We start from the raw sequence: 18,500 nt of genomic DNA on the forward strand, positions 1-18,500 counted from the left end.
AGTACTGCTTATATTCCCAAGTGATCCGTCTGGCTTGAATTCTTGCCTCTCTGTGGTCTGAAAGAAGTGGGGAATGCCACTGAACAGCGCACCTTTTAGACATTAGACACGGCATCGTGCGTTACACCAGACACCCTGATCTGTGCTTTCCAGGAGAGGATCCGGAGGCGAGGCGTATGCGGACGGTGAGGAACATCGCCGACCTGCGGCAGAACCTGGAGGAGACCATGTCGAGCCTGCGAGGCACACAGATCAGTCACAGGTGAGTGAGCAGTCTGTCCGCACACCGTGGATTAGGGGACAGAGGTGTGACTGTGAGGACGCTGCCCCTTACGCTCATGAATTCATTTGTACCCCCTTTTAAATTCAGTTTACCTATTCATACTATGGCATGACCTCTGCATGCATTTCTCCTTTTATAATACGTTATAGACTACTGTGTGTTGATAAGTACTTTACTTTGATCAAACCATCCTCTGGTCTCAATCAATGATGGTCCTCCAGGCACGGTTGCCCGTAACACTTTCGATCTCCTTGACGCTGTCAAGTACTATGCAATAAATTAGCTATACTTGTTTCAGCATGTGCCATGTTATAAACTGTGATTGCATTCAGTCTCATTAAGGTCATACCAGTGTGCAATCATTACATCATCAGCAATGGAATTAAAGCACATCAGTGCTGGGCAGTTTTGAATGATTGGCTGACGAAGGCTCAGATTTCACTTGGAATTATAAGAATGTTTATTGGATACACATATACAGAGAAAAACAATAATGCTTCATGGATCATTATTATTATTATTATTAGTGCTAGTAGGTCTAGTAGGAGTAATAGTAATAGGACACAATATGTTTTACATCTGTTTAGAGTTCATAATTTATAACAGTAACTTCTTGCAGTGCCTCTTTATAACATGTCAACACTTTTCTTACACCCATAAATAAAAGCAGGCTTTCTATTGTTGCAAATATTATTAAATAGTCTTAAATGTTGCAAATATGAATGTTCTTACAGACAGCCCAAGACAAAGGACTATCCCTTTTCACATTTCCCATTTCCTGTGTGATGGTCTCGGGCTGACGGTGACATGTCAGCGCGGCCTTTAGTGGAATGTGTGATTTCTAACAGGGCCGGGTTTGCTTCTCGCAATGTCACCTCCGCGGCATCGCACCACCGCGCAATTTCACCTCACACCTTAAACACGATTCAGTCGCCCGCTGCTAGTGGGGTATTTACCCGAACTGGCATTTCTGCTGATGTCTTCTTCCCGACCACGGGGGGACGAAATTGCTATTGATTGATGTGCGGAAATCATTGTCACAAAATGGAACCGGCGCAATCTTCAAAGGCACCTTGATTCCACAGAACATAAAAACCATTGAAATCTGCCAAAGGTGTCTGAGTGGACAAGTGGGATTTGGCCACACGTGACACCACTTTAAACCTGATGGCTTTGCCTGTAGAGTGTGTGTGTTCCATATTTACAATTTCACGTACGTGGGAATAAATTATTCATGGCCTGTTGAGAGGATTGTTGACTGAACTGTGTCCGCACTGTTAGGTTTGTGGAAACGGGAATGCCTGTTTTGTCTTTCTATTTTTCTCACAGATGTGGTTGTGCAGGGCTGCACCGGCAAGGCCACTGTAGGAAATTGAATGGGTGTTGTTTCATCTTGGCTGTTGATTTTTGTAATTGCCAAGGGGGCAAAATCTCTTCCTTTCTATTTTCCTAGTGATGAAATGTGCAGTTATTGTGCAGTACATTCCCCTACTGCAGGTTGCCAGGAGACAGCCTGTGTGTAAGCAAACAGATGTAAGAAATCTAAGAGAACTGTCACTTGCCATTTGGACTGGTATTAGATACTGGCAGTACCCATAATATCTCAGAGTAGCTGCTATCGCTGGACAAAACACAAAGAATACTTGGCAGTTTAAAAGACATCATGGGTTAGTCAAGCAGAAGATAAGTCAGGAGAGAGTTTTGATACATCACAGATTTATAGACCGGCCTTGTAAGGGCCATTAAATTAGTCAGTGCTTGACACATCTTACAACAATGTGTGGGTTTCATTTTTAATTGTGCTATTTTCTGTTATTACTCTTTCTGCAAAACTTTAATGTTCATTTAAAGCTCCAGCTCAATATGTGTTCAAAGGCAGTTGTAAAGAATTCACATATTGTAACCTTGCTATGGAAGCCGCCCTGGAAAAGAAATCTGCAATTAATAAAAATCAATACTACCATTACTGCCACTACCACTACTAAAAGTAATAATGAGAATTATAAGAAGAAACTTCTGTTGCTTTTGAATAGCCCTGGGTACCCAGTGATGTGGGCTTTTAACACTTGCACATGGCTTATGTGTCGATCAGCCTGTAGTGCCAGTGATTGCCACAGGGGGCAGTGTTGTCACCTTGAGCTCCAGGAGTTCACACCCTGCTTCAGAGCAGGAGAGCTGGCACAATCTGTCGCTCTCTCACACACAAAGGCACCACGGAGAGATCCACATGCGCATTCGCAGTGGAGGGCTGCATACACGATTGCCCAGGCGTTCCCGCTGTTAAGCACTGAAACCCACTGTTCTGATGCATTCGCAGTGCCCGCACCACATTAGAAAGAGCAGTGACTCATACTGTATGAAAATGCTGATGCCAGGTCCCAGATCGCTTGAATTGATTCTCAGCTTTTTTTCACCTGGGCACCGGTAATGGCTTCCTAAACAACCCCACAGCTACGAATAATGGATTTTTGGATGCTGCAATGCATTTACCTCTGTTTGATTGTATGTGTAGGAGGGAGGGGGAAAGAACTCTTCATTCTGTCATAGCTGACCCAGGAGCCCTGTTTTTCATTAAAGCTAATCCACAGCTCTCTAATAAATTTAGGACTCTGACTGTGCTTTTATTCCACCTTCATTCTTCTCAGTCACATGTGAAATCAGATGGCCATTCTTCATGCCAGTCAGTTATGAAATATCAGTTATCAGCGACTTTAATACCATTCTCTGCTATGTGTCCCTAATGTGTCTCTGTATACATATTCTAGCATGTATCCCTACTGAAATGTTCAGCCAGTGTTAGTTTTGTCCACTGCCTTGTGACAGCGTGTTAGTCACAGTGTTCCCGAAAGAGAGAGATGTGTTGATGCTAGCAAGATGTGAGGGTGACAGGGTCATACGACGGTCGCTCTGACTTGTCCTTTTCATCACCCCCTGTGAAGCTCTGGAGAATGGCTTTGGAGCTGTGCTACTGTCTGTCTGTACTGAGCGTCTATGGTCCATTCTGCGCTCACTGTATTTCCCTTCGGTCCCTGTCGGAACTTCAAATGTTGAAAGAATATGCTTTGTTTCATATTATGGTGTTCTAAACAGCACTGATGCTTCAAGGGTGTTGCACTTATAAATGATTAAAAAAGGCCAAATAGCTCAGTGTGCCTGGAACACCAGGCTGAAGTCGATGATGGATAATAAACATTGTGCTAGACCCCAAGGGATGTTGCCCATCATTTAGCGTATAGTTATCATTTAAAATCTTTTATCTTATTCAAACTGATTGAGATCCAGGCCACAGCTTCACTGCAGCGGACATTTAACATTCTGTTTGCGAAGTTCTTACTTCAGATATCCCAATTATAATGCATAAAATAACTTTTCATTAGTGCAATTCTACCTTTAAAGGGCACCCAATTATATTGCTCCCAGTACTTTCCAACAAACTGTGTCACCTTCACAGCTGAAATCGGTAGTCCTTGTGTGTTGATAGATAACAGGTGGCTTTAATTGGTTATTTCTAAATTGCTCCACAGCTTACTTCCAGTAAATTAGACACATCGCTAAGCATTTGGAATGAGTATATGAGTAGAGTGAAAGCAATTTGTAAAACCTAAAGATTTCTTTCCTTTAAAAACAGCTCCAATGCTCTAAACCTTTTAACAATAAAGATGTAAACAGAATCAGATAGGCCTGAGAAATGACATACGCTTGAGTGGAACACCCATATTGCCAATGCAAGCTGTTATCCCGAAGCAATGAATGTCTGTACTGACCTTTACAAGTGACTGGCACTCCAAAATTCAGTCCAGGTTTATAATTCAAGATTTACAATGTGCATGAATGTCCACTAGAGGGAGCTTACACAAGTTGCCTTCCCATAAGTGTGGATATGTACACGTATGCACGCGTGTCAGTGTTTGAGGCTGACTAGAGACACAGACTTTCCACCAGCTGCCTCTGTGCTTCATTCCTTCCTTTAGGAGGTACAGGGTTTGGCCCTCTATTCTCTCTACACTGCGATTTGGAAGTTTGGATATAGCACAGCACGTCAAAAAGGGTGGACTGTAAAACAAGAGTCCAGATAATAAACACAGAAGTTTTCACCCAGCTCACTTTCAGATGACTTTGCCAAAATTATTGATCTGTCTGCCTAACCATCACTGCCTTGTACACAGAGCTGTATACACTGAAGACAGCAGTCGGGTATATATTTGGGAGGTTAGTCGAGTCTAAAATAGAGCATCAGTTGGTGGACAAAATGGCTCATAATAACACATCATTCTCCAGGGCTATATTCTCCATGTCAGCGATGGCTCATATTCCGTCAGCAGTGCAGACAGTTGTGATGAAGCTATTGATGTTTAAATCCCTTTCTGTCAACACCTTGGAGTGCAGGGCTAGCCTGATGTTCCTGCTGTCTCCTCTGTTCTCCCAGCACCTTGGAGACAACCTTCGACAGCACGGTGACCACGGAGGTGAACGGCCGAGCTCTCCCCGGCCTGGCCGGCCGGTCTGCGCCCATGTCCTGGCGCCTGGGCCAGTCCTCCAGCCCCCGTCTGCAGGCCGGCGATGCCCCCTCCCTGCCTGGAAGCTACCCCCAAGCCGGGCGATCGGGCGGGGGCGGCGGGGCAGGCCGATACACGCACGCCGACCCCTCCCGCTTCGTGTACAACGCGCCCCTGCGGCGGGCAGCGGCGGGGGTGGGGCCAAGGGGGGCGGAGCTGGGGGAGAAGGGCGGCGCAGAGGGTGGCCCCGAGGCGGAGGTTGGCGGGTACATGAGTGACGGGGACATCCTGGGAAAGAACGTGAGGGCGGATGACATCAACAGTGGGTAAGAGATATATTTTGGGCAGTGGTATAAAGTATTAGTTAAGGAACTGAGCATTTAACCCAAGGACTGCAGGTTCAATTTTCAGGTGAGGCAGTGCTGGTGTAGCCTTGAGCCAGGTACTCAACCTGAATTGCATCAGTATGTATGCAGATGTGTAAATGAATGATATGTGGAAAGTAAGCTTTGTAAATCACAATGGGTAGGGATATCTGCTAAGCAAATAGATAATGTAAAAGTAATCATGTCTTACTGGAAACACGTTTATTGCAAATGGAGAGAAATCTCAGGCCTTGGAAAGAATCATTCATTCACCCATTGAGGTAGCATTCTTTTTTGTGTCTATCCAGATTGCTGTAAACGGATTGTCTGTTGGTTTTTCTCTCTCCCTTTCCCTCTCATAGTACTGCGTCACACACAGTGAATATGACTTAACATTATATTATGGACACATGTACAATGCATGGGTAAACGGAAGTATGTATTCCCTCACACGTGCAGGTTAAAAAATTTTGCCAGAACACATGCTAAAGCGGCTTTTTATTACATTAGAAGGTTCACATCCAGAGTGCTTTGTTTCTCATATTGTGACACAAGATGCCAAGGAAAGATATTCCGGGGAGAGAAAGTCAAATGAAACGCTTTGTGTCAGCGTGAACGGTCAAGCGCAATCTCCGCTGAATCCGCTCCCCATTCCATCTCCAAGGTCTCTGACTGAAAAGGCAAACGGTCTCTCAATCTGTATTCTGGACGCATTCTGGTGCTGTCACATTTCTCAGTAAGACTGAATCGCCAGGGCTCTGTTACGCTTCGCTGAATTGTGCATGTACACTGCGCCTGACCTCCCTGCCCTAAGTTTGATGAATTCCTTGAAACTCCTCGAAGAAAGATGTACCGTATACTACGGAGTATAAGGGCACTTCTGCATTAGTGTCTATGTTTAAACTTGCTGGCGTATAAGTCAATCAATGTGATTGATCACCCCTCCTGTTGAAATACTAATCATGAATCATTTTGCAGTTACCCTAAACTATGCCATGCATCTGCTTTTCTTAGTTTCTGTATTTATGTGTTATGCATATTTCTCCAAACGTTTAATGATTTTAATTCGGTTCAAATGAGTGAGGGAGCAAAACCTTCTAATTAGATGCAACATTTTTACTACAGGGAAAATACTTGGCTTAGTTAACAGTACTTTATGTCAAAAAATGTCCCACAGATATTGAAGTTTTGTTGTTTACTATGCATAAAAACCATAGCTTATGTTTTGTACTACTCTGAAAGTATATTTATTGTGCCCTACCAGGAAAAAAAGCCCACTTTGAATAAGACTCATTGAATAACTCCAGGGGCAGAATTCCATGTTTTAATTAACTAGCACCTTGGGAGAATAGCAGGGCATTAATTTATTATCCTAATTAGCTTTAATCTCATCTACTCCCTGCTTGCTCATCCATGTCTCATTACCGTCCTCCCACCCGAAATCTGAGAAGTTGTACTATAAGATTGATGGTTCTTTCAGAGAGCCCGCCTCACCCCTGGTAGTGGTTGTTTTAGCCAATGAAGAAGGAAGCATCTTGTTAGCGTTTGGCTCCTGTTCTGCAGGTACCTGACGGACGGAGGCCTTGGCCTCTACTCCCGGAACGTGGGCCGCGCCCCCGACCTGGCGGCCTCACGCGAAGTCATCCAGAGAGGGGTCAGTGAGCCACAAGGGGGCGCAGACAGGTAAGAACCGGGGTCCAACTCGTTGCTTTTGCAACTTGTCCCTTAGTATGTGTGTAGCTACGCAGTCAGTGATGAACAGTGTAGGAGTGATTGCTTGCTGAGAACTTTCACATTTGCATTTATTCATTTGGCAGACGCTTTTATCCAAAGCGACTTACAAGTGAGGTAGAGTACAACACAAGCAAAAAACCATAAGGAGTCACCTTCTGAGTGTGTGACATGCATTTTGTTCCATTTTGTATTTAGTAGTCATCTTATCTTGCTCTTATCTGGAGCAATTTACAAAGCAGGAGTGCAAAGTAGCAGGAACAATTGTACCTACAGTACGGAATCGTATTCATTAATCACTTCATAACAGCATTGGAGGTTCTTTCCTCTTACAGCAGTGATATTAGCATAAAGAAATGATGCAGCGATATTTCTGAGAGAAGATATTTCCTTCGCTCCCATTTTAAGATGGGAATGCTATGGGGAAAGAAATATATTGAGATTCTGGCTTGTGATTCAGGGTGAAACCCTTGTGCATGATGCTTGAGGAATCTTGCATATTGAATTCATTGCTCTGATGGCTAGATTCTCAGATATGTTCAAATAGAGTAGCAGAATCTATACTTCAGAATACAGAATGGCAAAAATATATAGTCTTCAAAAGAAAATCTTCCTTAGTTTTTCTCGATTTACTGATTCATTTCTGGTGGTTTCATGTTTTTTATGGGAAGGTTTTTTTTTTCAGTTTTCACATTAATTTCTGCATATTCATAGAATTTTTCGTAAATAACGATGTGTCACCCAATGTTGTTAGCCCGACTCAGTAGATTATGTATGATCTTATAACAATGTGCCTTGAAAGTTAGCCACTGTTACATTATTATACAAATCAAGACTGTAGCAACAGTCACTAATATGATCAATCATTGGAGCTGTGGGAAACGTATACATTCCACAAATGTTTTGAGGGTTGTTTAGCGGTAATATAAGTGGTGTTTGCTTGTAGCCACATATAACTGGTGCCTCCCTTGCAACCTCATGAGCTATGATGCACTTGTAATGTCAGTGGTGCATACATCTGCACAATAGTGTCCTCTGTTTGAATGACACTTTTTGTACTTTTTTTCATGTAGATGGGCTGTATATGCTTTACTTATTCCACTCCTTTTAGAGTGCAGTCACTATTCATTACATCACACCAGAACCAAAAACGTTTTGATTGGTTCATAAGTGATCATGTGGTGGAAGTTTGCATATGATTTGTGTCTTTGTTTACAAATCTAATATGGCAAGTGTCTGTTTCATCTACTTCTCTTTCACGCCTATCATTCAAATCTCATGTTCTGATGTATCACTTAGAAAAAAAAGGTTGAGAAATTTGTTTTGATTTGTTTAGGATAACTGCTGCCATTCTGCTGCCCTAGGGATATAAGATACAGTTTCTATATTGAACTGCAGTTCCCAATGTGAAAACCTGTTCAGAATTGTACTGTCATTCCTGGTATTGTGGGGCTCGCTTAAGGCAGGTCCATTGTTTTCTTGAAAAGTATGTCCACCAAAACCTGCAAATGGAGGAATTATAGTCAAAGCCCTGCTTTGTAACTGGTCTGCATGGTGTATCTAGACCAGAGTGATACAGCTAGGGAGCAGTATAACCCAGCACAGCCAATTCTAAATGCTCTGAACTGTTGGCTTATTAAATAGAATAGAGTTACAAATAGCTCTGTACATTTTACCTGTTAATTCAAATAAAGTAACACATTATTCTTGTGGAAATTAATGGAGAAAGTGAAACTGCAGGTGTATGTTAGCAAAGTACCTGTGTCTTCTTTTGCTGTGAATTTATTGGAGGATCACAAATGTAACCTGTCTTCCGCGTATGGTGTGTACTTTCTGTCCAGAAAGTGTCTCTTGCAAAATTTGTGTATCGTCTCTGCGAGAGGGCTAGCAATCACAATGTCTCTGACTCACTGTTTTACTGTAGCCCCAGTATCCGCATTCTGAGTGCAAACCAGTGGGCATTCCAGTGCTTGCTTGATATATGCAAATGGACTTGTTAGGAATCCGACTGTCCTGTTTGTGAGATAATAGAGCCAAGTGTAGTCGTTATTGAAAGTCTCCACTTCTGTCGTCCTACAGTGGACAGGGTGGAAACAAGGATGATTCTGTTCTACTCTACGGCCCCGGTTCTGTGCCCGATCATTAGCCCTAATAGAAAAGGTAAACACTCTGTCCCTCTTCTGCCGGCCGCTGGCAGCAGAGGGGCCTTTGGAAAATGAAGAAAAGGCTTTATAGATGAAAGGCTCCGTGGGGAGTCGTTACATCTCGTGGTTATATCCACCCAGCGGGTTCCTTGGCAGCCATTCAGGGCAGTTTTATTTGTGTCGGAAAAACAGTTGAGCTAATCTGCCCTGAAGTGGCATACAGTGTGGAATCAGGAGGGATGATAAAGCGTAAAGCATAATAAAGGTTTTATGTGTTCTACCACGTACATCTGTGCAGGATTTCTGCCAATAACGGATGCACCTGTTCAACATGCTGTTTGAACATCGGGCTTGGTAGGACCCTTCGATATCACATGGCAATGGGTGACTGAACCCCCAGAGTCAACCTGTTGTGGATTATTTTAGCATTGTAGAATTTGGATTTGTGGAAGAACTATTGCACATGATGCATAATTTAAGATCTGTGGCTCAAGTCTTTCTCCTGAAACAACTCCCAAGAGATTCCTCTCTGGAGTTAATGTCGAATCCTTAGATTCCCTGTAAGAGTTCTTAAACAGCCAATCCATGGCATTTCAACATTTACAATTATGAGACTTTGTTTAGTCTCACACTCAAATTCATACTGAATTTGTCAGGCACATACACATAGTAATAACACATTGCATACAAAAGGCAGTGGCTTAGCAAATTGGCTAATCACAATGCAAATGACCCTGCAGTGTATCTACATGGAATAAATTGTCCCAATTGTTGTTTGACATCTGCTAAATAGTCAACCCAGCTCTGTTCCCTTACAAACATAAAAACGTACATGTTGTGTCAGCTGCACTATGCAGAAAGAGTTGTCAGTTTTTGTATAGCACTAGAAGCAGGGATTCAGCAAGTGAAGCAAACCTCATTTAATTTTGCCCAAGGTCCAAACGGCAGAGTGGTTGTCCACGGGCTGTCTGTTTATGAAATCATTTCAATTCATTATTGCCCTTTCAGAGGAGAATTGGATCCTGGCAAGGTCTCAGCATGTGCTGGCCTTTAGCACTCTGTGATGAATGGGAAATTAATGGCTTGAGTGCATGTTTGTTTCAAGACTGTTGTGCTGGATCACATCTAACACCCCATTCAACCCAGAGAGATAATACAGAGTAACAAATTGGGGAAATAACACGTTTCTTCTCGCGTCAGAATTAAATGGTACTTTATCACCCTTTCCCTCGTTTCATCGGCCAGACTAAATTAGGTCTTGTTTGCTGTTTTTACTCTACAGCTGGCACATTTTCAAGATTGCATCATTTAATGAAAAGAATGGCTGCACAGCCTAAGTAGTTAAATTACTGGTTATTATGATAAAAATCTAACAAATGAGCTACCCTTTTTGTGTGTGTGTGTGTTTTTTTAATTAACAGAAGGTGAACAATTAACCAATCCAACAAAACAGCCTGTTACCAGACATCAGCCCCAAGCTAAATCATTGTGAACCGCTTCCTAAATCGCTCGGCTCGTTCATCATTAAACAAAGCAAGTGGCATTGTGGGTGAAAATGCGGCGGTCACTATAAATACACCCCCTCCATGCAGTATAGATGAGCCCGCTCGCGGAATTCGCATGCCGTGTATGGGAAAGCTCGCCGAGGCATGAGCATGTGTGCGTGTGCGTTTCCCAGCAGGCCCATGAATTAGTAAAGACCCGCGTTAAGGCATCGGGCCGGCGAGCTCCCCGGGTGGGGGTCCGGGACGGGAACTGTCTCTGGCTGTACAGGTTTCCATTGAAAGAGGGGCCTCGGGGGAATTGAAGCAGAAGAAGCTCGCTGGCAGAGGACTGTCGCTCTGAAGAAGGTTTGGGACTGACGCAGGCTCGCACCCGGGCCTCCTCGGTCTCTGCTGTCGTCAGCTGCGGTGAGATTTGGAGGCTGAGAGGCAAACCTCGCTGGTGCCTTTTTTGTCAAGCTGCTGTCAAAGTCAGTTTTTATTTAGGTTCAGGGTTTTTTTTTTTAAATGCCTGACAGTTAAGGCCTGAATGAAAGGAAAAGATGCACCTCACAAGAGTCATTTCTTTTATTGTTTTTTTTACTCCTGGTTTGGCCCAAAACCAGTATAGCTGTGTTATTTTATTGTTTTTCTTTGTGATTGTTTCATTGCCTGTGTTCCCTGTCAGAAAAGAGTGGGTGCTGTTTGCCATCCATTAATTATCTCTTAGTTTACTATAGAGCTCAGAATTTTATTTGTGTTGCTTTGAAGATGTGGTCTTGCTGCCATATCCATAAAGTAATTTTGCAGACTCTTTGGCCAAATCATACTAATTAGTGAAAATCTCTTCCACAGAGTAAAATCCCAGTCTCAATCTCTGTGATACCGTTAATAGCTGTCTGCATGATATTGCCATTTCTGCTTGCAGGAATTAAGCAGTTCAATAAATACATGTACTTATCCAGTATATTCCAATGATACCTTTTACCCCCTCATATGTCTTTAATTATATATCTTGACATTATGAAACCTTTCCATTGTCCCTGCAATAAGCATATAGAGGTGTACAGTGATAGGATTTCACATATATTTATATATGTATATACAACAAATTACATCCAATCCATTATCCAGAGTGAGCAAACATTACTGTATTCCATAATGTCTGCTGTGTATGTTGAAAATAATGTATAACAGAGTAATTTGGTTGCTGAGAAGGTCATGGCTTTGAATTGGTACCTTCATTGTCTCAGTGGGTGAGGCTGGCACAGTTTGGGTGTGCCATGCCCCTGCTTGGTGCCCATCTGCGGTCAAGTGAAAAGGGCCTCGGGTTGATCCACTTCGCCACCTCCATAATGCCCCTTCCCGGGACCGCGTGTGACCGGATGTCCCTCTCAGCGGTCGTGGTTTTCACTGGCCTCCTCCGTAGCGCCCTCATGTGAGATCTCTTCTAGTGCCTGTTTGGCACTAGAAGAGGCGAAGAGGCGAAAGACGGTTAACGCGATCAGGGGGAGCCCAGCGTCCAGGCGATTAGTCCTCCTCACACATGAGATTGGCTTCATCAGAAAACCCTTTGATGGAGCACGGAAAGAGGGTGTAGGGGTGGAGGCTGGGATGGGGTGTCAGATGCACTCTTCACATGCCGATAAATAGCCCCTGCTGATTCAGTCAAGGTCATCAAGTGATTTTGTCAGTGATTAATTTCGAACCCAAATGGAGGCCGAGTCAGAATAGTTTTGCAGCCTTCTGACATAGGTATGTGCCCATTTTTCAAACTTATACATATTTTACATTTCTGATCATTCTGACTGAACTTTTACCCTGGGGGTAATTCATTCCGGAGGCTAAATTATCCTGGGAGCTGCTTCCAAGATGACACATGGATAAAAGTGTAATTATAGCCAGACTGGGAATGTCGTGACAGACCCTCTCTTGAGGTAGAAGGTTGTCAGAATTTTGTCTGTGAAAATTGACCTGCCCAGGAGTTTCCTGCTCACAACCTTATCAGAAAAACCTGCCACCTCACTGAGCATCCTTAATGACCTCCGTACTATGCTATCACCTTCAGGCTCACTTACGACCAGCCAAAGTGTGCCCTGTGCCTGTGTTCCGGAAGGACGGCCATCTCCTGTCAGAGGAAACTGAAATTAGCCTCAGCGCTAGCAGGGTGGAAATACAAGCAGAGAGAGTATAACGATGCACCTTAATTGTGTCCCGAAAATAGCGGAGGCAACTCATTACAGTACAAAAAAGAGTTTATTTACCCACTGAGGCAAATTGCTCGAACTTTTTGGCATGTTATTAAGCCATGGAAAAGCACTGATTAACTGGTGTTGGTGCTTTTGCTGTAGTGCCCTACTTTTAAGATGTATGAAAGACATTTTAAATTGAATGCCTTAATGTCTTTATCCCAGGTGCTGGAAGACAAACTGTGGAGAGCTATAGTGGTGCCGCAATTACTTGAAATCCCACAGGCAATTATGTCCAGGTTTAATTGCACATTGCACTGTACTTGCGGTAGCACACCAAGGAAGTGCTCTTTTGTGTGCCACATGAAATTTAGATTTGTTCATTTTAGCAACTTCTGAACTATTTCACCAAAATAAATGAGATGTCATTACATTTCTGCTGCAATTTAAATGCAAAACACATTTCATTTAAATGTAAAAAGTGGTTGTTATTGTCAAAGAATGACCTCTTTGGAGTGCGTAGGATTATAGGAGGTCAAGGGAAGCATTATTCATTTTTTATATTTACATTTTTTGTTGTGTCTTGTTCTAATCTTACCAGTTGTTTGAGTGCTGGCCTTCTCTACATGGGAAACTTTTAAGAATACACTTTTATGAATTGCAGATTGATTCAGGAGAAAGTCTGCATTGCAAACACACTGAAATGCAATGCATACAAATTGGCTGGTCCCCTCAGAAGGGGAGAAACAGGGAAGCTGTGGTCCTTGAATCTGCCTGCTTCAACACATCAAGCGTTTGGATGCTGTCTCTTGGGAGACTGTTGCTCTCGGGAACCAGGAACACAATAAACAATATTAATTGGACAAAAGTGTCATTTTTGCCTCTCTCATCTTAAATCCGAAGTCTGTGTGTGTGCAAAGACGTGATTCGTCCCCTTCCTGTATGATAAGGCTAATGGTGTAGTGGGATCAGATGTTTCTGGAAAGTTGAGTAAAGCACGAGGATTGATTACATTGCTGTTTCTTTCCTTTGGGGTTCCACAATCATAGCGTTGGCCTGCACTGCGCGATTTGGGGTGGAGAAAGATGCTTCCTGCATCCTAAAGAGATTAATACCTCATAGAGATGTGGTCCATAATCACTCACAGGATTCTCAACTCATAATGTCATCAATTATGTGCTCTGAGAGTTATTGAATGCTTTGACAGTGACAGTTTGTTTTCTTATTAGTGATGGCACATCTGATTAAAGTGGGATTACATTGCATATCACTATATATTAATTGTGTTAAATGATGCATTTTATTACAAAATCACACCTAAGCTTTTTATTGATGAATGAGAGACTTTTATGTAAATCTTGAAAACATGTTGTAAAGAACATGTGATTCTATTCTGAGTAAATCCTCACAGACATGCAAAATAATGACATATACATGACTGATTCAACCACAACTCCTCAAAGAGTGGTATGACTGCCCCAGCTGTCTGACAAATAATATATGAGTGATGCTATGTGACATCATCGTCATCATAGCTCAGCGAGTCGAATGTAGGACACGAGAGAAAAAGTAAGCAAACTACCAGAAGAAATCAGTCCCTACAGTATAGCTGGCACTCAAAGCTCACAGCGGTGACACTGCCATCACAGGATAAAGGAGATGAAATGAGACTGGATATGATTTATAATTTTGACTCCTCTGTAAACTCTGCTCCTGACATCTCCTGAAAAATAGGAGCAGAAGGATGGAGACACTTTATCAGTCTCCAGGTTCAGACAGTCTGCCATCCCCTTTCGGCTCTGCACAGCATGAAGTAGCACAGAACATGGGCTGTTTTTCCCTTCGCTTCCGTGATGCACACGGGGGGGAGATGAGAGGACTTTGGCAGAAGGTGGTACGAGTCGTTCTGGGGTCAAGGCCGCAATCTGCCTCAGAGACCTTCTGCTCAGGTGGTGCCAGCTTATGTGCCCCAAATGGTGGCGCACAGCCGGGTGACCCCCAAGATGCCAGTTTGCCATGGTGTTCAGGGTCAACGGCAAGCATTTTGTGGACTCAAGCCCACTCCGTTCAAAGACTGAGCAGCGTTCGCCAAAGGCCGCTGTTTGGTTCTTGTTCATGACGTGTAAAGTGGTTTGCCCCTGGTTTGACCGCTGCTTAAAGATTGCGGACATTCCTTGTTTTTCCTCTCAGTGAGGATGTGGTGATTATGTGAGCCGTCGTCTGCTCATTTTGCATGTCACATGACCAGTGGCTGCTTCTGCAGCAACACTTTTAAGAAGTTGATGTTGGCCGTTTCTCTGACTGTCTGTACTAGCTGGCAGAGCTTTCCCCAGCGCACTGGCCAAGCCAAGGCCACAAGCCGATCCGGGCCAAGCCCAGTGGAGCTGCAGTGTTCTTCTCTCTTTTCAGGAATGCATTGATACTTTTGTGTTTTCACATTAATACTTTTGTGTTGGATACTGAAACAATACCATCTTAGGGCTTTTGTTTTTAGAATGTGTTGTTGAAATTCAATCACTATCCTCCATTCATTTGGAGTAGTAAGGGACATGTGTTTTAATTCTGTAAGGTGACTCTGTGTTGTGTTTTTCAATGGGTGCGTGCTACAGGCTTTATTGCCCCTGTTTATTTGCAATGTAGTGAGCTATGCTCTAATGCACTGTAATTTGGCCTTACAAGGCCATCTGCGAAATGTCTATACGCACATTTTGAGCTCTGCACGCCACCCTCATTCTCGCATTCACTTTGATGTTAATAAATTTAGCAGCACCAGCCAGTGTATTTCCTTATATGTAGGATTTGTTGGCACTTTGTTTCAAACCCTCCTTTTCCTCCGCTTGTATAACGTGTGAATAAATGCGCTCCTCGGCAGTCAGACACAGCCTCACGCATAATGCATGAGCTCCTCTCTCTTTGCTCTCTGCCAGTCTTCTCCCGGCACTCACAGAGCAGACTCAGGCTTACTTCTCTCTCCCCCAGCATCCTCCTGCCATATGCCCTGCAGACGGCAGGGGGTCAGGCAGGTGGGGTTCAAAACATTTTAATCCGCCTCATTTAACCCACGGGTGCCCGACGGTGGTTTTGGTTTGCTTTGGCTGTCTCCAGCTGGTCGCAACCAAGGGAGGCGGGGGGGGTGAGTGTGGCGCTCTCTGCCAACGCAGCTGCATCTGCAGCCGACTGCCCAGTCAGGCAGGCGGGCTGTACTCCTTGCTTCAGCGGGAGCCGAGAGCAGGCGACAGTCGGAAGGAACACTGGATCCACCCTTCAGGTGAGTCCAAGTCCATCTGTGATACCGGTGCTCATGAATGATTTTGCCTTGGATGCGTGGGTTGCTTCAGTTTTATGGGTTCTTCCTCTTGGTGACTGTTCTAGATGATAGTTTAGTTTAAGTCCTTTGAGCAGGCGGCACTCTGGTCTGATATGTGACAGTGGGAACATCGGGGTTCGAAAGCATCAGGCTGGATTACAACCTTGTACAATTAGTCTGAGCTTTGTTGTGCCATTATAGCATGCTGATACATTTCACCATGGTAAGAGAGTTTTGAACATAATTTTTGCAGAAGGCTTCATGCTGGTGAAATGAACACTTTATAAATATGCACAAAATTCTCAGAAAAATAAATGTTATAAGGGTTGGCATTTTGAAAGAGGCTATTTAGTGGAGCTGTGCTCCCTGCCTTGCAGAAAATTCTGCTGAACTATAATGTGTGTGTTGAATAATGTACATGCAGAGTATTAATATCCTAAATTAAATATGCTTTGTTTCTATGGCAAACGAGGAAGTTAAAAGTCTGGTTTCTGGGCTGATGTATAAGCTGATAGAGACATGTTAAAATGACATGTCATTGAAAAAGAAATGAATTTAATTAACAAGAGGCAGGAATTGAAGAAAGGTGAGATCTCCATTTATTGATATCTTCAAGCTTTGAAAGTGCCTGTGTGTGTATATTTGTGTGTGTGTGTGTGTGTGTGTGTGTGTGTGTGTGTGTGTGTGTGTGTGTGTGTGTGTGTGTGTGGGATTCATGCATTGTTTGTGTTTTGCTTTAAAAGATGGTGCCAGGCTCTACATTTTGCATGAACAGGTTTTCACTTTGCTCCTAGCAGGGAAATGTGTGCCATCTCGATGAAGTCTGGAAGGATGGATGAACGTATAGAGAGATAGATAGATTACAGCAACAATACTACTACTACTAATAATAATAATAATAACAATAATGGCCTCAGTGGCCTTTTTTTCACCGATTAGGCCTCTACTCATTAGAACTTAAAGTGTATGTGATGTAGACCTGCTTTTTTAGCCAGTCACTTTATAATTGTCTTTACATCTATTATGTAACATGTATATGTATGTATAAGCTTCAAATCAAATATAAGGTTTGCAAAACGGCAAAAAAGTGGGTGAACATTATGCTCATTGAAAGTACTCAGTTTACACACTGGCTAAATGAGCGTGGCCTTTTTCTATTACCTTGTGGTTTTTGAGCACCGTCCAGTTTGATTAAGTGACAGAGCTGGGTCAGTTGGTTTTCTCATTGTCATCGTTTCTGTACAAATCATAAAATGCCAGTGTGACTTTGATCTGTTAAATGCAATTAGTTTAACTCTGTCAGGTAGCAGCTTAACATTGACATGCTGCTCTCTTAATTAATTGCCCTTCTTAGTTTGTAATTATAATGCAGTTACATCGTTTTCAATTACAGGATAATTAACACAGTGTAATTAACGTAATGGTTACTATTTAGAATTACAGATGCAGTCAGTACCCACAGGTATTCCAGTTGGGGGAAAAAGCAGCTAAACCTTTTAACTGATTGAATCAAGTACAATTAACAACCAAAAAAGGCACACAGCCAAGACAATTGTGAATATAGGAAAGAACAATAAATCCACTGGATGCTAGATTTGTCCCATTTTCTCCCAGTTACGCTTTTCTAACCATGACCAATGGGAGTTACAGACAGAGAGACATAATTCTAATCTCATTATCCAGTTGTTAACAGCAGTGCTTTGTGTTTAAAAGATAACCAGGGGTAGAAAGAGAGAACAGCATAAAAGCCGGGAGATGGGAATCATTCATGGTTTTCAGTAGGGTTTAAAAATAACGGGCTCTTGAGAGTCCCTCCCTTTCAGACTTTCCTATAGTTATGCTAATGAATAAATGATACTGGAGACCGCATGCTGGGATGAGATGGTGATGCACTGGTTTCCTTGTTAGCGGAAAGAACATTGTCATTTTCAAAGCTGTCGTGTAGGTAATGATGTCTGGGCTGTTCCTTTAGAAACTGACATTCATTACCTTTACTACTTGTTAAGTAGGGCTAGCAGTACTTGAGATGGTTCTGGTCTTGTTTGGTGCTGGTATTGTGACCATAGAACCCTGCTTCTTAGTGTTTGGTCCAGTTTGCATGGAAGTCTGGCCCATTATGATCATGTCATTGAGATATTAAGAGTAATAGGACTAGGAGTCTGTAAGAGACAAGAAATGATAATTTTGAAACATAATGATTATCTTCAGACAGTGCTAAAACAGTCAAAATTGTCCAGCAATTTATTGCTGCGTTTTAGCTTGAATGGATACACTTATGTTTTATTGTTCTGGAAGTCACTCTGGATAAGAGCATCTGCTAAATGCATGTAATGTAATGCAATGTGTTCTAAGCGAAGTGGTGAAGAGCCTTGTGAACCAGGTTCTGGTCTACAGCTTATGCCAGACAGTGGAGTCTGAACCAGTACCTCAGAGAATGCTATAAATAGGTAAATATTAAATATCAGTCATCACGGAATGGCCCACCATATATCTGTAGCATAAAC

The 18,500-nt window shown here is 42.9% G+C and overlaps 1 protein-coding gene across 1 annotated transcript in view; it reads left to right on the plus strand.

The window, feature by feature from the left end:
• Nucleotides 1-18,500, plus strand: part of LOC118770332 (neuron navigator 3-like) — a 138,099-nt gene that overhangs the window by 81,205 nt on the left and 38,394 nt on the right. The window contains exons 10-12 of the mRNA XM_036517935.1: nucleotides 154-262; nucleotides 4,710-5,105; nucleotides 6,708-6,827. Coding sequence (XP_036373828.1) covers nucleotides 154-262; nucleotides 4,710-5,105; nucleotides 6,708-6,827 — 625 coding nt within the window. The remainder of the gene's footprint in view (nucleotides 1-153; nucleotides 263-4,709; nucleotides 5,106-6,707; nucleotides 6,828-18,500) is intronic.

Source organism: Megalops cyprinoides, chromosome 23 (genome assembly GCF_013368585.1).
Source record: "Megalops cyprinoides isolate fMegCyp1 chromosome 23, fMegCyp1.pri, whole genome shotgun sequence".
In the NCBI taxonomy this organism is placed as follows: domain Eukaryota; kingdom Metazoa; phylum Chordata; class Actinopteri; order Elopiformes; family Megalopidae; genus Megalops; species Megalops cyprinoides.